The sequence below is a fragment of the Poecilia reticulata genome, chromosome 21 (genome assembly GCF_904066995.2).
Source record: "Poecilia reticulata chromosome 21, P_reticulata-male-v2, whole genome shotgun sequence".
Lineage (NCBI taxonomy): Eukaryota > Metazoa > Chordata > Actinopteri > Cyprinodontiformes > Poeciliidae > Poecilia > Poecilia reticulata.
In genome coordinates, this window is record NC_088850.1 from 23,596,132 (window position 1) to 23,618,467 (window position 22,336).

A 22,336-nucleotide genomic window follows, 5' to 3' on the forward strand; every position below is an offset into this window, starting at 1 on the left:
TTTGATTGAACCCCGTTAACGCTGAAAAATGAGCGTGTTTTAAAATAACTACGAGGAAAAACCTATTTTGAAATCTCCTGGATCTAGAAAGGAAACCCTAAGTTACACATGTGCTCATGATTTTCAAACATAGCATGATATGAGTGCACATTTCTGAACTGGCAACATTTTTGCTTGAACATCACTTTATGGTGGACAGAGTTGAGGGAATTAATGTGAAACTCTGATTCAGTAGTATATTTAACTTTATACAAACCAATCAGATGCAGCTCTTTGACATACATCAAGAACAATGCCTCAGTGTTTAGTCACCATTGAAACCAGTGACCCAGCACTGGGAACCTTCTGGGTCCATGATGTCATACCATCACCTGAGGTCATCACCTGACAGAACGTGTCGTATGGTTAAGATCTATGGAATGCAGTTTGGTTTCTTTCTGATCTTTCTGGTCTTTAGTTCTTTGGTTGCAGATTGTATTCAGGTTTTCTCAATACAGGACATGTTCCTGTGGACAAGTTCTGTTTAAATCATAAAAGATCTCACAGCTGAATCCCTTCCCAGGAAATCATTTCCATCATCTGCCATCTTCCAGAGGAACTGAGATGAGGATCCGGTTTGGTTCTTTACAAGTTCGTAAATGGAGAAGCCTTGACCCAAAAGGAGATGCTTTATTTCTCCACCCAACTCCAGCCTATGGTTAGTAAGATATGCAACATGTTAGAAATAATAAGACAAGCAGCTAAGATGTACTTGTCTGAAACTGAAATCAGATTCAGTGATAAACACAAAACTTGGACTGGACTTTGATCATATGACCATATGATCAAAGTCCAGTCACAGTTTATGTGACAGACATAAACTGAACAATTCAGGATCTGTTTATAGAACAGTTAAAGTGAATAGAACTCCGGTCCATTTCTGTCAGGAATAGAATAGAATAGAATAGAATAGAATAGAATAGAATAGAATAGAATAGAATAGAATAGAATAGAACAGCTTTATTGAGCCCCAAAAATAAATTGCTTATTTGTTGACAAGCTGCTCCATCCAAGGTGCTAAATATTAGTTAATAAAGATATAAAATGTATTTTTAAAAATGATATCTACATTCACTCAGTTACATTTGCTTAAGCAATGTCTTGGAACGATTGGACTTTTAGTCCTAGTCCTACTCTCTTTTACTTGTGAAATATCACTACTTTTACTTTACTAAATGAAAAACAAGTTTAACCAAAACTGGACCGGTACAGGTACAAACCTGGAGCTTTTGTTAAAGTGAGACATCCTGTTTGTACACAAGCTTTGTTTTTCTGTTGTTGTTTTCTGTCTGCTGAGCCCTTTAGGTCACAGAGTCAGGAGATTACTGTGAATGTTGTTATTGGACGTTCGTTAGACTATTTTAACATATAAACACATTGCCTAATGTAAGTGAAAGAAATTGATTTTAAAAATGTTTAAGTTGTCTGACTTTATTATGTTATGTGAATTATTTTAAATTTTGTCTATAAAAAAAAATTAAAATAAAAAATCCCCATTATATTTCCGGCCATCTGCTGAGAGAATTTTTAAACATAGCATGACTAATTGATCAGTTACTCCATAAGACTTTTTACCAAATGCTTTTTTACTCTTATCTGAGTAATTTCATACAGGTACTCTTTACTTTACTTTTCTTTTTTTACTCTAACCTACTTGAGTAAAAAATACTTTGAAGTAGCACCATTCTTACTTGAGTACAATTTTCGGTAATTTACCCAAAATGACCTTGGACAAACATGCGTATTAACACTATATTTACTCAAAAGATCAAAGGGAAATCAAAGGAGAGGCTCAAGACGGAGCGCTGGCACCACCGTGTGGCTAAAATGGGATATTACATCAGTGCAGTTCCATAGCCACAGAAAAATAGTTCATTTAGTTGAATAAAATGAGTAAAAAATACGTTTCACAGCCTTCACTCTAAAGCTTGTTATAACAGTACTAACAAATATTTATACAGATCATTTATTAAGCAAACCTGAATGAGTTTGCCGTATTCCCAAACACTTTCACTGCAACAATTATACGTGTTCTTGTTTAAAACATTTCTCAGCACTGAGGTGCTTAAATATTAAATAACTTGAACATATAATTCAGACGTAAGTTTCTTAAAACTCTACATTTCTTCTTCGTCCACTTAGAATTTTTCTCCACTTTGCTGTAACAATGATTTGACATGTTCTAGTGCAAAAAAATCTAAAACCTTACTTTGTTTTTAGTATTCTGAAATGCTGAAGAAAGCATCTTAAAATGCTTTTATTTTTATTTTTTATTTTTATTTTTTGAGAAAGAAAAAAAAGCATCTCCCAGTAGCAGGGTCTACTGGGAGACTAGCTTTCTCTCTGAGATATGCACAAAACTGACACCTCAGTGTTTGGTCTCAACAGAAGTTCAGTTTTATTTTGTTTAGTCTTAGATTATTAAATGGTGTTCTAACAAAATATCTTCCCCGTGACGTTACCTTCAGGTTCTATGACACAGAGTTTCTCTCTCACACGTGTTGTCTGCAGGTAATTTAGTTTGATTACACCATAACTTGAACTAACAGCTGCATCTTAAAAAAATAGAAAAATATTTCTAACCATATTGTCATGTACCTTTGGTTCATTTTGTAGGTCTATTTCATCTAGACAAGCAGAGCAGAATGGCACGGACAACGAATTTTAACGCATACAGGAAACAAAGACTGCAAGTAATTAGATCATTTATTAATATTAACACATTATCTCTGATATAGTTTTTATCATATCCATGGACAGTACATCAAATTTGAACAGATAAAAGATGATTGTAAATTCCAACAGAAACAAGAAATTGTCAAACAGCATTTCCATGTCAGGAGAGCTGAAGGTGTCGGATGAGATTAGATATCTTGATCTTCAGCTGGACAACCGACTGACCTGGAGACGCAACAGTGAAGTTATATAGAAAAATGGACTAGAACATATTTGTTGATGAAGATTAGGCTGTTCAGTGCAAAAAATACAAACACAGAACATCTTCAGTCAGAGACTCTCAGAAATGCTGACAGACCACCACAGGAGACCCTTCCTGCCCATAACCATATTACCATCTACAATCTTTTAACAAACTTGTATCAATAAATTATTTATTTCTAGAGTGATTTACACAATCAATATTTCAACCAAAGTGCTTCACAAAATCAGAAAAAACGACAAGTTAAAAACAAGAAACATGGATAATAATTTACAATGTTTTAGGCCTCCTCAGTTTTTAACTATACACTAGGAACATATTTAAAATTTTAGAATTGATGTTGCATTTAGCAAAATGCTTAAGTATGTATGCAAACTAAAATTAATTATAATGTAAAGTTCTTTAAAAATATGAGGACATAAAAACTTACTTGAATTATAAGATATGCTCTCTGATCTAAGATCAGGGCTGCAAGAAAATAATTCACAATTAAAACAAACAACAGAAACATTTCAGGTGTTTATAATAAATATTGTCCATCTTCCTCTGAGGATTTGTTCAAACCTAACCAAAATCAGTTTCCAGCAGCTGGATCCACCTGGGACTTTTCTTCTGTCTTCAGAGAGTTGTCTAGACTACAGGGAGCGACAGAGAGGGGAGGTGAGTTTTACTGCATCAGGTCATGAAGGGCAACAGGTTTAGAAACTGACATTAACTGTGGAGTGGAGCTACAAATCTAATCCAATCTGGATTAAGCCCAGTGTTGCACAGGCTGGAGGTGATTTAGCAGTATTATTGTAGGCAGTGTGCTTTTGTTCCAAATATAAAAATTATAACTGATTTCTTTTTTAAAACACGGAAATGATAAAATGAGTTGATAACTTAATAAATATGAAAACATTATTATCCAAACTGCTTCAACATCATCTAAGAATATGAGAATAAATACACTTAAAAATAATTTTAAGTACAAGCCACATTTAACCTTAGGAATATTTCACTTGTTTTTAGAAATGTTGTTTAGTTCGCTCTCTAATTCTTAGCATTGCTGACGATGGCACTTCAGAGGCCAAGTTTTGGGTTTTTTTGTAGATCACTTAAAACCACAGAGGGTTTTATTCCATGGAAATAATCCCATTCTTCACTGTAATCTCAAATATTGAAAGTAAATGATTGGACTCAGTAGTCTATTTATTTATTAACTTAGCATAAATTAAATGGCTTGATAACGTAAAGAACTTATAAACTGAATAAAGACACCTGTGCAATTTTTTCTCACAGTTGGCAGTTAAATCAGACCAATCAGAGATCTTTTATGTAACTGTACTTGAATTCAAATGTTTACATGCATTTGGTCAGGATCAGGGATAACTTTTTTAGCCTGTATCATTGCGTCAAACCATTTGAGTTTCTTTCCACAAGTTTCTCACAGTATTTGGTGGCATTTTTGCTCCGTCCTCCTGACAGAACTGGTGGAACTGAGCCAGGTTTGTAGGCCGTCTCACTCTCACACGCCTTTTCAGATCTTCCCACATCTTCTCCACTAACATCAAGGCTTTGTGATGGCCTCACCAAACCTGTGACTTTGTTGTCCTTTAACCCCCTTGTCTTCACTTTGGCTGCATGCTGAGGGTTGTTGTCCATTTGGAAGACCAATCTGTCCCCAAGCTTTTACTTCCTGGGTGATATCTTCAAATATTGCTTCAATATTTCTACATAATGTTCTTTCCTCATGATGACATCAATTTTATGACATGCACCAGTTCCTCCTACAGCAAAACAGCCCCACAATGCTGTCATCTCCACACTTCACAGTTTGGATGGTAGAACCATGTCTGTTTTCCCTCCAAATATAACAATGGTCATTATGCCCAAACAGTTCAACTTTAGTTTCATCAGAACACAGGACATGTCTCCAAAAACAAAGATATTTGTCCCAGTGGACATCTGCGAGCTGCAATCTGACATTTTATGTTTCTTTTGAAGTGAGTGTTTGCTGCTTTCAGCCCATGTGGTAATGGACAGTTTGACTCTGTCTGACCAGCTTCAGCAGCATCTCCACAAGCTCTGGGGTTAATCTGCACATTTTGGACCAGAACCCGTTCATCTCTGGCAAAAGAACCCGTCTCCTTCTTGAGCACCATGATGGTTGAACATCCCCATCATGTCTATCCTTGAATAAAATAATTTGAGTGGATGATGGCAACTTCAAGCATCAGTCAATTGTTCCCAGGGATGAACCAGACATGCAGCTCCACAATTCTCTTCCTGCTATCATAGTTGATTTCTTGTAACTTTTGTGTCATGTCAAACAAAGAAACGGTGTTTCAGGCGTGGCCTTAAAACACATCCACAGGTGTCACTCCAATTAACTCAAATGTATCAGTTTTTGCTTTGTGTATCAGAAGGAAACCCAAAAGGAATAACCCAATTTATACATTTTAAAAGATAGTTATCCCTGATACTGACCAAATGTAAACTTCTGAATTTGAAGATAGATACAAAAAAATATCTAATATTGTTCTCACTGGGATATAGCAAATGGAAATTATTGTGTTAATTCCAATAAGCTTGAGACAGTGAGAAAAAAATGTGTACATGTTTTTTATTCAGTGTAAGTAAATATGAGCTGTACATGAAAAATGTGCTATTTTAGTTTTATTTTAAACAAATAGATATTTTGTCATGTACTTCTACCTCTAATGTAACTTCAGTGGCTCCTGCCTCATTATCAAGTGGATATTAAGATATCACTATTAACTTGGTGAGCTCTGCATGGACAGACACCAATCTACATCTCTGAACGTTTGCATCCCTACACCTCCACCAGGGCCTTGAGGTCCTGTGACAAAGGTCTGCTAATTCCACCACAGTGCGCCCAGTTCACTGTGTTAAGTATAAACCTATCTTAAGGGTTCAATTTACCTGAATTTTTCTGCAACAGGTTCATCCTCCTTGCTTTGCTGGGACACCAAAGGGGCATCTGCTTCCAGGTCTGAATAGGAAGTCATTCCAGACCTCTGCTCTGACTGTGTGCGACGGGTTGAATTCTCTCTTCCTCTTGTGGACGACCTGCCTCGAGAGACTTCCCCCCATTTTCTGGGGAGAACAGAACTTCCAAAGGGCAGGCAGGCCTGGGAATTTTTCAACTCGTTTTGACAGAAGACTGAGCGGGCATCATGAAAGGACATATGAGGAATGATCTGTTCTGTGCTGTTATCATTTGCACGTGTAACTTTTCTTGGAGAATTTGGACGAGAAGAGGATCCAGAGTTGGGATGCTGTCTGAAGACAGGGGGATGTGGAACGGTGTGGTGCACAGAAGGACATGATGGTGGTAAGCGTACTCGTGAAACAGGTGGTGCTATGACGGGCAGACTGCAGGACGGTATCTCATTGCCTTCACATCTTGTAGCTTGGAAGGATGTTAAATCTCCTGAGACTGGAATCTGAACATTTTTCATGTCGGTGGATTCTCCTGCATTGCGCAAATGGATAATCTTTCTTGCTTGTTTGTAGATTCTTTTCGTTTTCTCAGTTTGTTCAGACAGATCTGTTTCCAGTTTCAACTTTTGATGTTGCACCTCAGCAACACCCTCATGCCTAACAGGAGGGGCGGGTGATGCAGCCATTGATCTAATTTTTACATTTGCTTTGTTCGGCAGAACTTCTACATTCTGCATAACTATCTTCCTTCGCTGGGACATCCCAGTGGTCTGGTGTATTAACGGAAGAGTCAGAACCGGATCTTCATGTAGTTTTTCATTTCGTAGTTGGTCTTCATTGCGTCGAAAGGAATTGTCCATTAGAACTTCCAGGGGTGGCGGTGGTAGATTATCCATATCTAGGTCATCCCTGCCATCTGGAGAGCTGCTGCTGTTGTTGCCAGAGACGATGTCACCTCCTGTCTTATTAACTGTTCTAGACTCTAGAAGAATACAACTTTTATTGGGCCTCATGATGTGAGGTGCCGTATGTAAAAGACTCTGTCCAGGTCTCCCATCAGCCCCTTGGCTAAATGTATTTATGAGCCTTCTGACTGAATAGCACGTTCGTGGTTTATTTGATGGTGAAGATAAAGAACCAGGTAGCCGATTGGCTCTGTCTTGGCTTTTGTGTTCACCAGCTGATCCATCCAACGAATATCGCCGATGTCCAGCTTGATGCAAATTGCACTGCAGCTTTACAAAGTCATTTAGTCCTTGCATTTCAGAAATTATATACATTTTTTCATCTAATTCCATCTGACTCTTTTGTTGCTCTGTTATTAGAGAGTGTTCAGCATTGAAAAGTTTGAAGGCAGGCTGCTGATCTTTCATGGAGTTTTCATACATGTAACGAAGAGCGTGACAGGGATCAGGTGGAGAAGAGTTTGACCTCTTCCTCTCAAACTGGTCAATTTCATCATCTTCTTGATATTTTTCTGCACGCCGCTCTTCATCCTCTTCCTCCTCCTCTTCGCTATCTCTAGTATTACTAATAAAACCAGCTGAATAATTTTGACATATACCCCGAATGTTGACTTCAGACATACAACTTCCTGATCCAGCGCTCCCACGGTGGCAATGGTTCCTTTCAGATCCTGTCAAACTCTCACTCTCTCCACCAATACCACTGTCCTCACTGTGCAGTGCAGAATCTTCTGGGTTAGACTTCCTATTAGCCACTGTCTCAACCCTTGCAAGTACTTGAGCCAACCTAAACTCTGCAGCCTGTTTAGCCTGAAGCTTCTCAGTATACAGTTTAGAGAGGGAAGAGAAATACTCTATTCCCTCCTCAAGTGTAGTATCACTCCGAGTCTTCACTGAGCTTTTAACTTGCCTGATTTTTTCTGATGAATCTGGAAGTAGTTGATGTAAAAGATCTGGTGATGGATCAAAATTATCCATAGGTTTAGCCGAGCATACAGCTTGACCAAACATCCCAGAAGGTAAAGTCATGCTGTCCCCATGCTCCTTGAGCATCAGCTCCCCCTCTTCAGCCATCTCCTCTAGCGCCTGGTTGATTTCCTCAAAGTACAACGCCAAAGCAGACATTGGTGTTTGGAGGGACAGCTGTGTCTGGGTAGCCTGGTCTAGAAGCCCCAGAAGAATTTCATATTTGGAGATATTTTGGTTCAGGAAATTGTAAGCAGCCTGGTGAGCTCTCACCATATGTGGTGGCAAACCTGCCTTTGTTTGCACTACAGAAGACTTTCTCTGCCTTTCTGTGGATCTCTTCCTTATGTTTTTCTTTCGGGTCTCCACCTTCTGATTCATAGGCATTTCCATGACATTTCTAATTATTTCCTGAGGCATTTCCTTTACCTTTGTTACCTCAGAATCCATTTCATTTTCAGGAAGTATTGGATCAGGGTCCAGATGAGTCACTGAAGTTTCTTTTGTGCAGTATTCATCAGTAAGTAGTGGCAGTTCCTCTTCCTTGTTTTGAGGTTGTAAGCAGGTGTCTTCATCCAGTGCAGGTCCACCATCCACAACCTCCTGTAATTCTTCAGTGACCAGGGCATTCTGAACATCAAATTGATGTGGTTTTGAAAATAACTTTCCTTTTGATGGTGAACAGCCCATGTTCAAAAGCAAAAGTGTTACGCAGGAGAAGGAAGGAAGCTCTCTGCAATGAAGAAAAAGATTTTATCCAGTATCAATTTTTGATTCCAGTCTTACAGAAAGTCTCTTGTATCCGTTTTATGGTTTCCTCTCAAAGTCCAGTTGCAAACTGTACTGTAAAGACGACTAGATGTGTTTACAAAGAAGTGCAGAAGATAAGTCAGATTGTGCAGGTGGGTGCTGGTTGCACAGATGGTCACAGTAAGTGCATTAGCATCCAGGTACGTACGGACATACACACACACACATGCACGCACACACACCAGGGCATTTATGTCTAAGACTTTAATCTCATCAGGTTAATCAGAGTCAGGTTGTCAGAGTGTGTTTTTAGCTTCATCTACTGGCCTGCTGGTCAAGTTTACAGCCTGCTGGACCTATTTCAGATAATGGCCATTTAAGACCTGAAAAATGCCCAGCAATTTGCATGTAGTATTGACATGTATGTCTCATCTGTTTTGTTTCATAATCATTTGCACCAAGAAGCAAGTTTTCAACAGATCTTATTGTCTTGTCATTTACTTTACTACCACACAACTCTATTCAGATTTGCCTGATTGTGCATGTTTTACAAAAAGAAGGGACATATTTAAGTATAGCACGAAAATCTTAACATTTTCCATGAAAATCTTTGGCAAGATCAATAACTCATGACACAATGAAGTTTGGAAGAACATCATCTATTTAACAAATGGATGGTGTTCATCCGCAAAGAAAGTAAAACTGGAAAACAGCTGCAGCACGAAACCTGAAGTGATCTGACAAAAACATCAAAGTATTTAGATTCATGCGACAAAGAGAAACTCACTTATTGGCTAGCTGTATGGTCCAGTTGATGTTCAACATGTTGCTCTCATGTCGCTTGTTGTAGGCCACCATTACCTCTACGGCTTCCTGTTTATTCCTGTTAAGATTTCACATCTCAGATATCCGTGACAAGCACCAGTAGACTGCTTTGTTAGTCGACCCAGAAAAAAACTATATTTGTTGTTTATAAAACAAATATATTTGTTGTTATATAAACATCTACATTTGTTGTTTGTTCCCTGTCATTTTTAATGTTGTTGAGATGTTGTACCTAATAGTCTCAAAGCTGAACAGTCGCTCAATATCATAAGAAATAAACCACTGAAAGAGACTCACTAAAGATGCTCAACCATTGTGAAAATTATAAAAAGGAAACTGAACATAGAAATAATGCTCCTAATTAACCCATCACTCATTTATTCTTTCATGTTTTTCTACTTTCCGTTTCACTGCAAAGCTGACATCTCTGCAGATGGCATCTTTACATCACTTTAGTGGGACAAGGACAAAATCAGAAACTGGGATTTAAAGATCATTCATGCCTTCTCAGATATGAAGCCGAGAAGGCAGACATGACTTTTACATCCTTGTTGGTGTTATGAAAAATTTAAATGTCTAAATTAAAATCAAACCAGGTTGTCCAAACCACATTTTATCCCAATTTTTATATTTGATTAAAGCAACCTTGTCAAGCAACATTTCATCAGGTCAAAAGCAGAAATCTAAGAAGAAAGTTCACTAGAAAAACAGTTTTTTTCTTTTTCCATTATTTTTTACAGACACTTTCTCATATGAAGGTGATTAATTAGCCTCTGCTCAAAATTTGAAATACAAAAACAAAACATGTACAATTCCTCTTTTTCACTTTTAAGAATTTTTGAACCAAGAAGTTTTTTAAGACAAATAAATTAATTCAGTGCCTCACTTTACTATTTATGCGGACAGTCTTTGGTGGTCTTTGAAACTTCTTGGTCCCAGTCAGTGTCAAGGACATCACTAGAAAAGTCAGTAAGACCAGAGAAAGAAAAACCTGAAAGGAACGGCTTAGATCCATCATTATTTAGTGGTGGGCTCAGATTAAAGCACTTCCTTTTCCTCATGTTCACCTCACTGTTGCTTACAGGTTTTGCATGTTGGTTTGGAACATGACTAAGATCTGACTTCTTTAGTTCGCACTTAGAAGTTTTTGTTTCATGAGGAACTCTTTCCAAATGAGTCTGAGCTGCTGTAGGTTTGGTTGTACAGTGTTGTGAATCTCCATTATTTAGTTTTTCCATTTGTTTCTTTTTCTTTGCTTGTGGCATTTGGCTAGTCAAGTCATCGTGACTAGCTGACGTCTGCATATTTATTCCATTTTCTCTCAATGTTTCTGCTTCATTACCACTGTGGTCAGGTTGTTTCCTATCTCTGGGTTTGAAAATAAAAGCTGACAGTTTTGTGTGCAGGTCTGTCAATTTTGCATCTTCGGCCGCCATCTTTTCACTTAGCAAAACATTCTTCTTCTTCTTCTTCTTCTCAGGCAGGCGTCTCTGTTCTTTTTCCTCAACTCTGCTTTGCTCTGCTCTTAGTGCTGATGATACTGACCAGCTATTGTTTGGCGCAATATTTATGTTTTCTTGGGTTGATGTAATGATGGGTAGGATGACATCATCTGGGGACAGTGAGGGACTCGTGGCAGGAAGCTGGTCCAAACAACTCTTGACTGTTACACAACTCTTTAGATCACTGGAGGTTTCAGAGTCTGAACCATGTAGTTGATGGTCTGTAGAAAGAGACACGTCGCACACACTGGCCTCTGGGGTGTTGCTCCTTAGCCTAGCAAAGACACGACATCCACAAAAATGCATTTTAATATGATATGCAAGTCTGGGTTTGCTAATTGCACTGTCCACTGCATAAGTGAAGTGTTAAAAATATACAGTTTAATACTGTAACATGAACAGGTATATTATCTGATTTATCTAGCATAATCACAGGTTCTTTGAACGTTCAGCCATTTTTAAATAAACTTACAAAGTTAAGCACCCAGAATTTAAAAGGTAACTTTCACAATTTACTATTCACTAAAAACTAATGGAACTAACGTAAACGTAATTTAAAACTTAACATGAAAAATTATCTGCTAATTTACCTGCATATTAAAGAATATTAAGTACTACATTTAATAATAATGCTTTGCTCAGCTCCCTCGGTTGTGTACTACTGTTTTGTTTGTTCCTGCACCTCCCTCATCCTCTGGTTGGTTGGTGGCTATGGCAGCTCCTGTCATCATTCAGTCAGGCTCCTATTGGGTGCCTCTTAACTTTGTGTAACTAAACCATCATGTCAGCAGCAAATCTTAAGCACAAAAATGGGCACATGAATAAAATAAGTGTTGAGATTCTAGAGTTGCTCACCTGGCCAGTCGCTCCATCTCACTTTGAAGAAGCTCAGGCAGGTTCAGTCCCTCCAAGAGCATCTGACACTGGGTTTGATACTGCTGAAGGGGGTCAGTGGGGAACGTTGTTAGCAAAGCGTTTACATTTCCCAGCAAAGCACCACCCTAAAGGAAGGATGCACCACATGGTTAATGACTGCCACAGGACTGAAAAATCAAACAAGACAATGGGAGCACAGTCATCGCAACATTGGTTTCTGCAATATCAATGTCACAAAGGAGCAGTAGTTTTTGGCTAATATATTCCAGAGTGGACAGAGTGTTACTGCAGGAAATGCTCACACCAGACATAAATGACCCTGGCCAAACTGCTAAAGGTCACAGTGATGGAGGAACAGATGAGGAGAGGGGAATAAAGGCATATACTGCAAATTATAATATTTATCAACTTTACTGCCATCACAGTCTGGCATGAACTCATGACATCACTGCAACAAATCCATTTAATAACTGCTCAGAACCAGGCCAATCTTTCTTAGCAGGCAACATGCCATCTTTTATAATAAGACAAGTCCTTTCAGCTTACTTGAAACTTGGATTTTAGACGTGTGAATATAATCTCACCTTCACTGATTCCCCAAACATCAGGTGATGCATGATCCAAATAATTGTGAACAACTTTCGTCTTTGTTGAAGAAAGTTTTCAGGTTTTAATGAGTTTGAAATTGTCAAATCAATTCAAATGTAAGTGGCTCAACCAGCCAAACAAATGTTCATTTCTTGAGTCAAAACAAGACTCAGCCACGTCATATGATCCAACCCCCATCCCATTTTTCTGTGAAAACTTTATACTCATAATATTGTATAACTATAAATAAACAAAAACAATCAACAAATAGACTAAGTAAAGCACAAAAGTCCTGTGTGTTTTCTGCAGTGTATTCTACAGTAGGGAGAACAAGTATTTGATACTGTGACAATTTTTCAGGTTTTCCACTTGCAAAGCAGGTCTGTCATATTTATCAGCTACTTTTCAAATGTGAGTGATGGAATCTGAAACTGAAATCCATAAAATCACATGACTTTTAAGTAATTAATTAGCATTTTATTGAATGACATCAGTATTTGATAAACTACGAACCAATATGAACTCCAGGTCTCACAGGCCTGTTAGTTTTTCTTTAAACCCTCATCTTACTACTCGTCTTAAAGTCACTTGTTTGAACTTATGTGTATAAAGACACCTGTCCAAAAACTAAAACAAACTCCAATACATAAATAAAAATACACACATTGATATCTACAACTCACTTTCATTATGACATGAAGTAATTGAGAAGCATCTATAGATGAACTATATAACAAAGAAGAGATGCAAAGAGATGCTTTAATTTTTTTTTTATATTTGTTTTATTGTTATGTTGTGTTTTAATGTACATTACTTTGTATCAGCTGTGGTTGTTTTTAAGTGCTTTATAAATAAAGTTGGTATGGTATAACAGTGTAGCGTTTTAGTTTTTCACGCAGCCTCATGTGGACAGCAAAGTATATAAACTGAAGATGCTACGGCCATGTAACGGAAAACACTGATTAAGGATTTTGGAGCAAACCAAAATATATCTAAAGATAAGAACATTAAAGACATTAACATCCAAAGGATCATCACTTGCATAGTAAAATGGGTCAATCTGTTTTCTCCTTACCTGCATGGAGCACTCCATGACTGACACGGCCGTAACAGCATCTTCGATAGTAACAGTCTCTCTGTACATGAGCCGGGCATGTGCTGTGCAAAGTTTAAGAAAGGAGCAGGTCTCTGTCAATATGTGCAGATGTTTATCAAATCATTTTCCCTTTTACTGGCACTATGATGACTGGAAACATGCATATTTTTAAAGATTTTTTCAGATTTCCCTTTTTTTTATGTTCAGCTACATTTCTGAGGCACAGCAAGCATCTTTAATTATGTCACATATTTCAGTAGCTAAAGGTGCAAACTCAGTCCACTGAGTTTGAACTTTTGATCATTATAATGTAAGGTGAAATTGTTTTGGACTTCAGTCTGTTCTCACCTTCAGCAAGTCTGCTCAGACTCTCCAGCATGCGGATAGTTGTGCGGGCGGCACTGTGGCCGTCTTGTTGACGCTGCAGCTGGTAATAACGAGTCAGGATGCAGTTGGCTTCTTCGGACACCTGAGGCTGCAGCTGTTTAATCACCCTGAAATAAGTTTTCATTTTCTCCATGGACCAGAGCCCACTGGCATCAGCTGGAGTTCCTGAGAAATCATGGGGAGACATGTACTGATGCTGCCCGTAGAGTGTGTCAGAGTAGAAGGAGAAATGTAGCATGAACATCATCAATGATAACTAAAAATGAATTCAAAACTAGATGGGGAAAAAAAAAACCTTAGTCCTACCTCGGTCCTCAAGAATAAAAGAAGAGATGATACAGTCCCACTCTACGTTTCTGGTGTCCAGCAGAACCAGAACCAGGTCGAACCGGCTGAGCAAAGGACTGGCCAGAGCCACGTTCACAGAGAGAGGCTGACTGGGATCATACTGTCCTTTGGGGTTGGTAGCTGCCAATATGGTGGTTCGAGTATTTAGCTTGCACACTATGCTGTATAGAGTCAAGAGATCAAAACAAAAAATGTAAATAGATTTTATCTACACATATCCTATGATAGCATCATTTGTATTCAACCTTAATTTATACTCCAGTTTAATTAATACAGCTATCCTAATTGTATGGGGCCCACGTGGAGAAAAGAAAAAAAATGAATCATGATTTACTTTTGCTAGATTCTGAAAAAGCTTCTCAAGGTCCTGCAAAAGTTTTGAGAAATCCCAATTTTTTCTTCTGCAAGATCCAACGGGACAAAATGAAGGTGGAAATTGGCACCTGGCATTGACCAAATGAGGGTAAATGTATGAAATTGACAAAGACACTGTAACAGGTGGCTTGTGCTGCAGAAAAATGTGTAGCAGATACGCGTTCCACACAAACTTCAACCGCTAGAGCAGATTCAGGGGCAGAGAAGGAGGGAGAATTAGCACTACAGGGGATTTGTCGTCATTGATGGGACATAATAAGAGACGTGACCAGGGACAGAGAGAGGAAGAGGTCAGAGTAGCTGCTGTTAGCCCAGTGAGGAAGAGTGGAAATGTTCATGCAGGGAGGAGGGCAGAGTGAGTGAGTGTAAATATACAAACCCAGCTTTGGCTACACTGATTGACTGCTGCTCCATGGCTTCATGAATGCTGATTCGATCATGTTCTTTGATGCTGCTGAATTCATCAATGCAGCACAAACCACCATCAGACAGGACCAGTGCTCCAGCTTCCAGGTGCCAGTCACCTCCATCTTTTACTGCAGCAACCGTCAGGCCTTCAATAAGACAGAGAACAGGAAGACGTCAGGAGATTTTTAGATTGGCAAAGTAGAAAATGTTCCATTAGAAAAATAAAAGCTCTGAGAAACAGCAGTGTTCAAAAGTATGTTTAAAAAAAGTCAAAGTCCTTACAACCACCTTAATGTTCAGACATGCCATTGCATTGTGAGCTCACACACATTCATACACTGATGGTGGCCTGTTACTGGATAGTAGCCACAGCTGACAAAGGCCAGGCAACTTTTCATCACCTCTAACCTTTATTTTTAAAATGTACAAACTTTGGAGGATTTCAGGGAATGGTGGGAACTCTGAAACTTCATGGTTGGATTAACATCCTGAAATCTAGCTGGTCATGTAGTCTAACTGATCTATAACCTCTAGCATGTAATAAAAAGTATGAGAAATATTCCCATGCAATAATAGATGAATCACCATGCTTCACAGTCTACTGTGACTGGAAGTCAGCATTCATTTTCCACTGACGAATGGAAAATGGTTCCCTACAACCAAAAGGAACAAGCTTGCTTTCAAAAAGCCACAAAGTTGAATAAGTTCTACTTGGTCAGCCACTGTGTTATTGGTAAATTATAGCCTCTTCATTTCAACAATGAAACTTTGTGAGGAATTCCTACAAACATCTTGAGAAATCCCAATTTTCTTCTACAAGATCCAACGGGTCATAATCAGGGGTGGAAATTGGCAGGTGTCATTTAACTTCACAAATACTCACAGGTATTTGCAGACCTTCTGTGATCACCCAGGCTCTGTCATTAGGTAAGACTTTATCATTTTCAGCATTCAGAAATACTTTATTTATGCCAAAGTGAAACTAAATATGAACTCAAATCAGGCCAGACTGCCACACACCGGCACCACCAGGGCATCTGACCAGCAGCAGGAAGGCAGGTGAAGTGTCTTGCCCAAAGACACAACGACAGAGGCAGATAAAGCGGGAACTGAACCAGCAGCCCAAACATTGCGGGACAAACTCTTACAACCACCACCATCATCATGGCACTACAGCAGAAAAAAAAAAGACTTGTTTCAGTGCTGGTGTTGAATAATCCTCAGGTGCTCCAACCTTCCTAAAGCTCCTATAGAAAACACTGCTCATAGAAAACACTACTTATAGAAAACACTACTTATAGAAAACACTGCTGATAGAAAACACTGCTGATAGAAAACACTGCTGATAGAAAACACTGGTTATGATTGGAAAAATACTCACCAGCACTGGTTGATCCAATTCCAGCAGTAAGTACGGATCGAGATATTACCTTGGCTGCATATTTCAGAAACTGAGATTTTCCTGTACCAGGATCACCAACCAACAACAAATGGCATTCTCCTACAAATTACAAGAGACATCACAAGATCACATTTAGCTATTTTTGTGTTTTTATGATGTAAAGCGCTTTGAACTGCATTGTCACTGAAATGTGACATACAAATAAACTTGATTGATTTTTAGTTTAAATTGTTTTCAATAGAAATCAAGTGAAATCATACTTAAATATAGCTTTATAGGGAAACTCAGACATTTTACAATGAAATCAATCATTCCGATTCACACTCACATGCTGATTATGACAAACAAAGGAGACAAATACCTCTAACTTTGGTCCCAGAAGAGTCTATTCTCTGGACTCCACCCGCCAGCACCATCGCCACAGCCAGCTTAATTACATACATGCCAAAAACCTGTGGACACAGGCTCAACAAGATCTCATTCCTACCTACAGAAAGAGATGAGAAAATCAAATTACAAAATGCAAGTTAACACAAGAAATGCAAAGATATTTTGTCAAAGGGCAAAAACACTAACCAGCCAGTGGATTCTGCTTGTAGCTGTCCCAGAACTCTTCAAATTCTTTCTGAACATCTTTTACCATCATAGCAGCAGCAGCCTGCTGATTATTTGCTTCTATGTTGTTAGCTCTGAGGACCAACTCCACATCACAGGGGGAACCATCATAAAGGGGCTTCCAGCGGAGATACATTACACCATAAATCGTTACGTCATCACCTGAAAACATATTTTATTTTTATGAAAAAAATGCTTCACTCTCTTCTTGAATTTAATAATCCATACATTTATTGGGTTATTTTGGTTGCAAAGTTGACATGCATTTGAACCACCTGTAGTGCAGAAGACAGAGAGGTTCAGATGTCTGGGTATCCTCATAACAGCATTGGGGGTTTGGGCAACTGGCTTACATCTGACTGTCATCACACAGTCAGCACCAGTGAAGGGGAGTGTGTGCTACTACTGCTCAGATAACACTAGTGAACTATGCAGGAGGGGCTCAGAGTAGAGCCGCTGCTCCTCCACACTAAAAGGAGCCAGCTGAGGTGGCTCAGACACTGGTTAGGATGCCAGTTGGGAGCCTTCCTGGTCAGGTGTCTGGGACAACATCCCAAAGGAAGGAAAGTCAGAGGAAGACCCAGGACACACTGGAGGGACTGTTTCTCAGCTGGCTTGAGAATGATTTGGGATTCCCCTGGAGGAGCAGGACCAACCGGCTGGGGCCAGAAAGAGAATCTGAGCCTCTCTTAAGGCTGCTACTCCAAGAACCCAACGCTAGATTAAACAAAAAGTAATGAAGAGATATTTTTCTTGGTTTATTAAAGGGTCAAAAGCACTAAGTAATGTAGCTACACTGCAGATTTCAACAGTTTCTTGCACTGAATCTGAGAATTTCAAAAGCCGTTAGGAGAAAATGTCAGTTTTTTATTACATGTATTTTACAAATACTTTGGCTGCTGATTCATACCTGATTTACAGCTGTCAACCAGGTCATCCTCCAGCACTACCACTAAGGAACGAGGAATACTGCCCACTGACAGCCTCTGAACCTGTTATAAGGGAGGGTCATTTCATTTTCTAATGGAGATTTAAAAGAAACTTCGAACTTATTATTTTAACAAACTTTAAACTTCATTTTATAGAAATAAAGAGAAGGAGTTATATGAAAATGTTCCACACTTGCTCTTGTATCTTAATTTCCTGGTAGTCCCTGCAGGCAGCAGGCTCCGACCCTCCAGACAGGCAGCTGAATTTAAAGGAATTGCAGGCAGCAGGATTTGGGCAGCCCACCGGCTGGACGAAGGTGTAGAACTGGTCAAAATCAGCCTGCGCCTTGAAAACATGTCGGCACTTTGTGCACATGTAATCACGCTCATACTCCAGAACCTAATAAATACAGAACAGCAGAAACACAAAAAGAACATCCCAGCATTTATCTATGACTCTGCTTACTATATTTGTAAATCCTGCAAATGTTTTAGAGTTGGAGATATGTCAGACATTGCTTCAATCAGGAGATGACAAAGAGAGATGATTCGTCTATGAACAACAACGACTTTTTCCTATTATTGCAGGACAAAGCTCAGCTTATTTCTGCATTTTTTGTTTATTGACATTTAACACTGATTGGTATACTTTCAGTCCTGGATGCGTTACTTATAAGAATCGTTTCACACACATGGACAAAACTGTTGGTATTTCTGTCCAGGCCTGATTCAACCGGTTACCAAAATCAAGACCACTTTGGATTGGATTAGGAGACGAAATGACAGCTCATGAATTTTTGCACCAGCAGCTCAGTTTACTGAACTAAATCATAAACAGAAACCAGATATCCTGATTCCAGAACAGAGGATCATTAGATGGACTGTATGTCTTAACAGTTAACATGTGATTTCTTACCTTAGCCACACTGGTACGTATGACCGTACCAGTAACAGATAGAAAGTGACCCACATCTCTGGACCTTGGAATGGTATGTCTGGTTAGTTCTGGACACACTGGCAGACCTGGGATTAAACGGATTCAAAAAGACAAGAAAACCATAATAGAACAAAGAACATCCTAATTTTCATGAGTGCATTTGGGACAAATACACTACATGTTTTTATAAACTGTCATAAATAAGAATCAGTAATATTTAATCCTAAACTTCTCCATTACACTACTTCTAGTGCGTTAGAAATCTACCCTTGAATATGCAGAAATATAAATCCAACAATAAGAAAATTAATGAATAGCATTTATGTTGTCACAACTGATCAAAATGATAAAAAAAAATGCATACAATAGTGTAAAACAAAACAGCATAAAACAAACAGAGCTCGGTGGGCAGCTGGATGTCTTACCTGTGATGCGGGTGTGATATATCTGCCTCAGGCCTCTCTGACCTGCTCCCTGTCCTTTGTCTTTGAGAGAAGCCTCATCCGTTAACTCCAAGGCTTTTTTCTGTAATACTTTATCAAATACAGCCAAGACATCTTTTGGATATGCATTGAAATAATCCCCAACCTAAAAAAAAGGCAGATTAACATTAGTGCAGTGCAGCGTGGTAAGACAGATGTACTTGTTTGCACTAGTCAGCTATGTGACACACAGCTTGTACTTGGTCTCTTTTTGAAACCAAAATCAGTCCTGACACTGAAGGATGGACTAAGATTTCAGGTGCAGTTTCCATGGATACCACAAACATCACAAGAATGTTAACCCAATTCAACATTACAGACTCAGGAAGGTGTTTCTCAGACTAATACTGGTGCCGTTTTTGCAGTGTAGACAGGTCTCTTCAGTAGCTTTAGTTAATTTACTCAAAAGCTACTGAAAACAGAACATTGTAACATTTTGAGATTTCTTTTAATCACAAACTTCTGTTCTTTCTGTGCAGAAAAATCAAACATAAGCATAAGTAGTAGCTATCAACAGGTGACAGAAAGTGGCTAAGACCAATGCATCAGATCATCCCAAAAATCACAGCGGATCATAAGAGTCAACTGCATTACATTCGCGTTGGACAAAACTGGTCACTCAACGTGTCCTTCTGTTACGAACAAAACTCATATCCAACATCTAAAGGCCATTACCTCTGCTTTAATCAAAAAACAGTAAATCATGTCAACAGTACCTCCATGTTGGCTTCAAAAAGTGTCATGGCGTTAACCACAACAGAGCGATGAGTATCTTCATTTACATCAGTACTGAGCTGAAGAATGTCACCATGATGATGCTCGGTCAGGTAGTTTTCAAACACTCGGCCAATCAGGGCCTCCTCCTCAGGGCTTATAAACATAGTGTTGGCTGAGTTCTGAAAGTCAAGCAGATGTCCGTTTGCCATGTGGTTCCCAAACTTTTTCTCCTGCGCCCCCCCAGTGGTTTCCAAATATTTTGTAGGCCTCCCCTATGGATTACAAATGGCTATCTGGTTGAACGACGTGTGGGAGGGTGTGTGAGGGGGGAGAGAGGATTCTTGGAGACTCCCTGTCCCTGCCCCTGGAGGGGGTTGGGGGGACAACTTTTTTGGGAGCAAAATGAATGTACGTAGCTGGACATAGACAACAACATCGGTAGCCTACAGGCTACTTGTTAAGCTTAAGGTGCTGTATTGATATTAGCTAGTCATCTTTTAGCTAACTTTACCTGCATCCAGCAACTTTACTCAACTCAGTCGGTTAGTTTGGGGGGAAAACTGTGAAAAGTTCTTTGCGTTTTGCTGGTTTGCTGCCATGATTCTAACACACACCTCCGAAGCTCTGCGCAGCAGCAGCTGGTCTCCTTCACTGCCGCACAGGTGTAAACCCAGCGCGAAAGTCGTAGCGTTCATGTTGCCTTTAAAGGCGGCTCGGAAAAACAGGTTACCACATGTTAACAATGGATTAAACAGTTTTAACTGCTGATAAAAGTGACAGAGGACACAGATATGGGAAGTGTGAAAGCCCCCACTGTATCAAATTGACATAGGAATAACAGAGTTGGCAATTCTAAGGTAAAAACCCAGCGCATACAGCGTTCATGTTTTTTTTTTTTTCATCCAGACGGCTTCCCGCGCCCCCCCCCTGCAATGGCACGGCGCCCCCCTAGGGGGCGCGCACCACAGTTTGGGAACCTCTGCATTAAGCAATCAGTAGCTAGAATTCTGATTAATAAGGTATATTATGTATTATTAAGGTTATAAGGTATCTTATAGTCTATCTACTCTTGTGATGTTTTAACTTTGAGAAACGTGAGTTTTGTTACTTTATCCTTCACTTAAGTCCAGTCCTCGAGAGCTACCGTCCTGCAACTTTTAGATGCATCTTTACTCCAACAGACCGGGATCAGCTCTGAACAGACCTGCTAACGAGCCATTCATTTGATTCAGGTGTGTTGGAGCAGGTGCAGGATGGCAGCCCTCAGTGACTGGACTTGAGCTCCCCTGCATGAGAACGTTTGCTTCATAAGAGGATGATCACGTGGGTGTAAACTTGATGCATATAAAGACCAACATTCAATATGCCGCAATCAACAAGCAAACTGCTTTGAGTTCGTTTCAACGATTAAAATACTATTTGCTCTCATTGTTTCACATTGTCAAATGTTCTGTGACTACAACATTCTGAACCTTCCTACTCCGTGCGCGCTCGCGAGGCACGAAATTAGGTCGTGGATTCTGAGGTACCTCAGTACTCAGTACCTGAGTACGACACCTGGTTCGACATGATGCGTACTTACTGGTAGTACGTTGAGGAAAATTAACTCCATAAAAACAGCCGTACTACGCGGTTATGCACCTTTTATAACCTGTCAAAACTATTTTTTCTTGCCCCGTTTAGTTCATGGATGCAGTGAGACAGGTCTTGTAGACCTAAGTGGATAGCATGTGGTTTATTGAAAATTGTTCGCATCACAGAGTAAGAGGCTCAACCCTGCTTTTAGAATCATACTGCTGGAGACTTACCAGTTTCACAGACAGCCACTGAGCATCAGCAGGTTAACATCCCGGGGTTTGTTGTCGATTTCTTCCTCTTCTTCTTCTTCTTCTTCTTCTTCTTCTTTGTCCTGTGTTTTTGGCGGTTGACAAGAAAACCGAGGGTGTGCATTACAGCCACCCACTGGTAGGGAGTGTGGTTCGTGATGATTGTGTTTGTCAATGCACAAACTATATATATATATATATATATATATATATATAGAGAGAGAGAGAGAGAGAGAGAGAGGTGTGTGTGTGTGTGTGTGTGTGTGTGTGTGTGTGTGTGTGTGTGTGTGTGTGTGTGTGTGTGTGTGTGTGTGTGTGTGTGTGTATAAAATCAAATTATATTAAACAGTTTAGTTGTCTTTAAAAATCTATGCTCTTTTCTTAATATTTTTGACATTCTAATGTAACATAATCTATTA

At 39.3% G+C, this 22,336-nt stretch overlaps 1 protein-coding gene and 1 non-coding gene across 3 annotated transcripts; both read right to left on the reverse strand.

Annotated features, from left to right (window-relative positions):
• Nucleotides 1-2,727: 2,727 nt before the first annotated feature.
• LOC103458000 (uncharacterized) lies at nucleotides 2,728-7,489 on the reverse strand. Its single transcript, XR_014085516.1, has 2 exons — nucleotides 5,903-7,489; nucleotides 2,728-3,612 (listed from the first exon to the last, which is right to left on the reverse strand). It is a non-coding gene; the product is annotated as an uncharacterized LOC103458000 (transcript).
• A 2,547-nt stretch (nucleotides 7,490-10,036) lies between these two features.
• Nucleotides 10,037-22,038, reverse strand: mcm9 (minichromosome maintenance 9 homologous recombination repair factor). Of its 2 annotated transcripts, XM_081602209.1 has the most exons (15): nucleotides 21,900-22,029; nucleotides 20,091-20,270; nucleotides 19,318-19,480; nucleotides 18,872-18,978; nucleotides 18,149-18,355; nucleotides 17,937-18,018; nucleotides 16,988-17,188; nucleotides 16,773-16,898; nucleotides 16,391-16,510; nucleotides 14,981-15,155; nucleotides 14,185-14,387; nucleotides 13,840-14,043; nucleotides 13,471-13,553; nucleotides 11,787-11,932; nucleotides 10,037-11,205 (listed from the first exon to the last, which is right to left on the reverse strand). In XM_081602209.1, exons 2-15 carry the CDS (start codon nucleotides 20,253-20,255, stop codon nucleotides 10,320-10,322), a joined length of 2,868 nt encoding a protein of 955 aa, XP_081458335.1. In that variant the 5' UTR covers nucleotides 20,256-20,270; nucleotides 21,900-22,029; the 3' UTR covers nucleotides 10,037-10,319. The 2 variants fall into 2 exon arrangements, with proteins under 2 accessions (XP_081458335.1, XP_081458336.1); XM_081602210.1 differs by lacking the exons at nucleotides 10,037-11,205; nucleotides 11,787-11,932; nucleotides 13,471-13,553; nucleotides 13,840-14,043; nucleotides 14,185-14,387 and having other exon boundaries at nucleotides 15,023-16,256; nucleotides 16,289-16,510; nucleotides 21,900-22,038.
• Nucleotides 22,039-22,336: the final 298 nt, after the last annotated feature.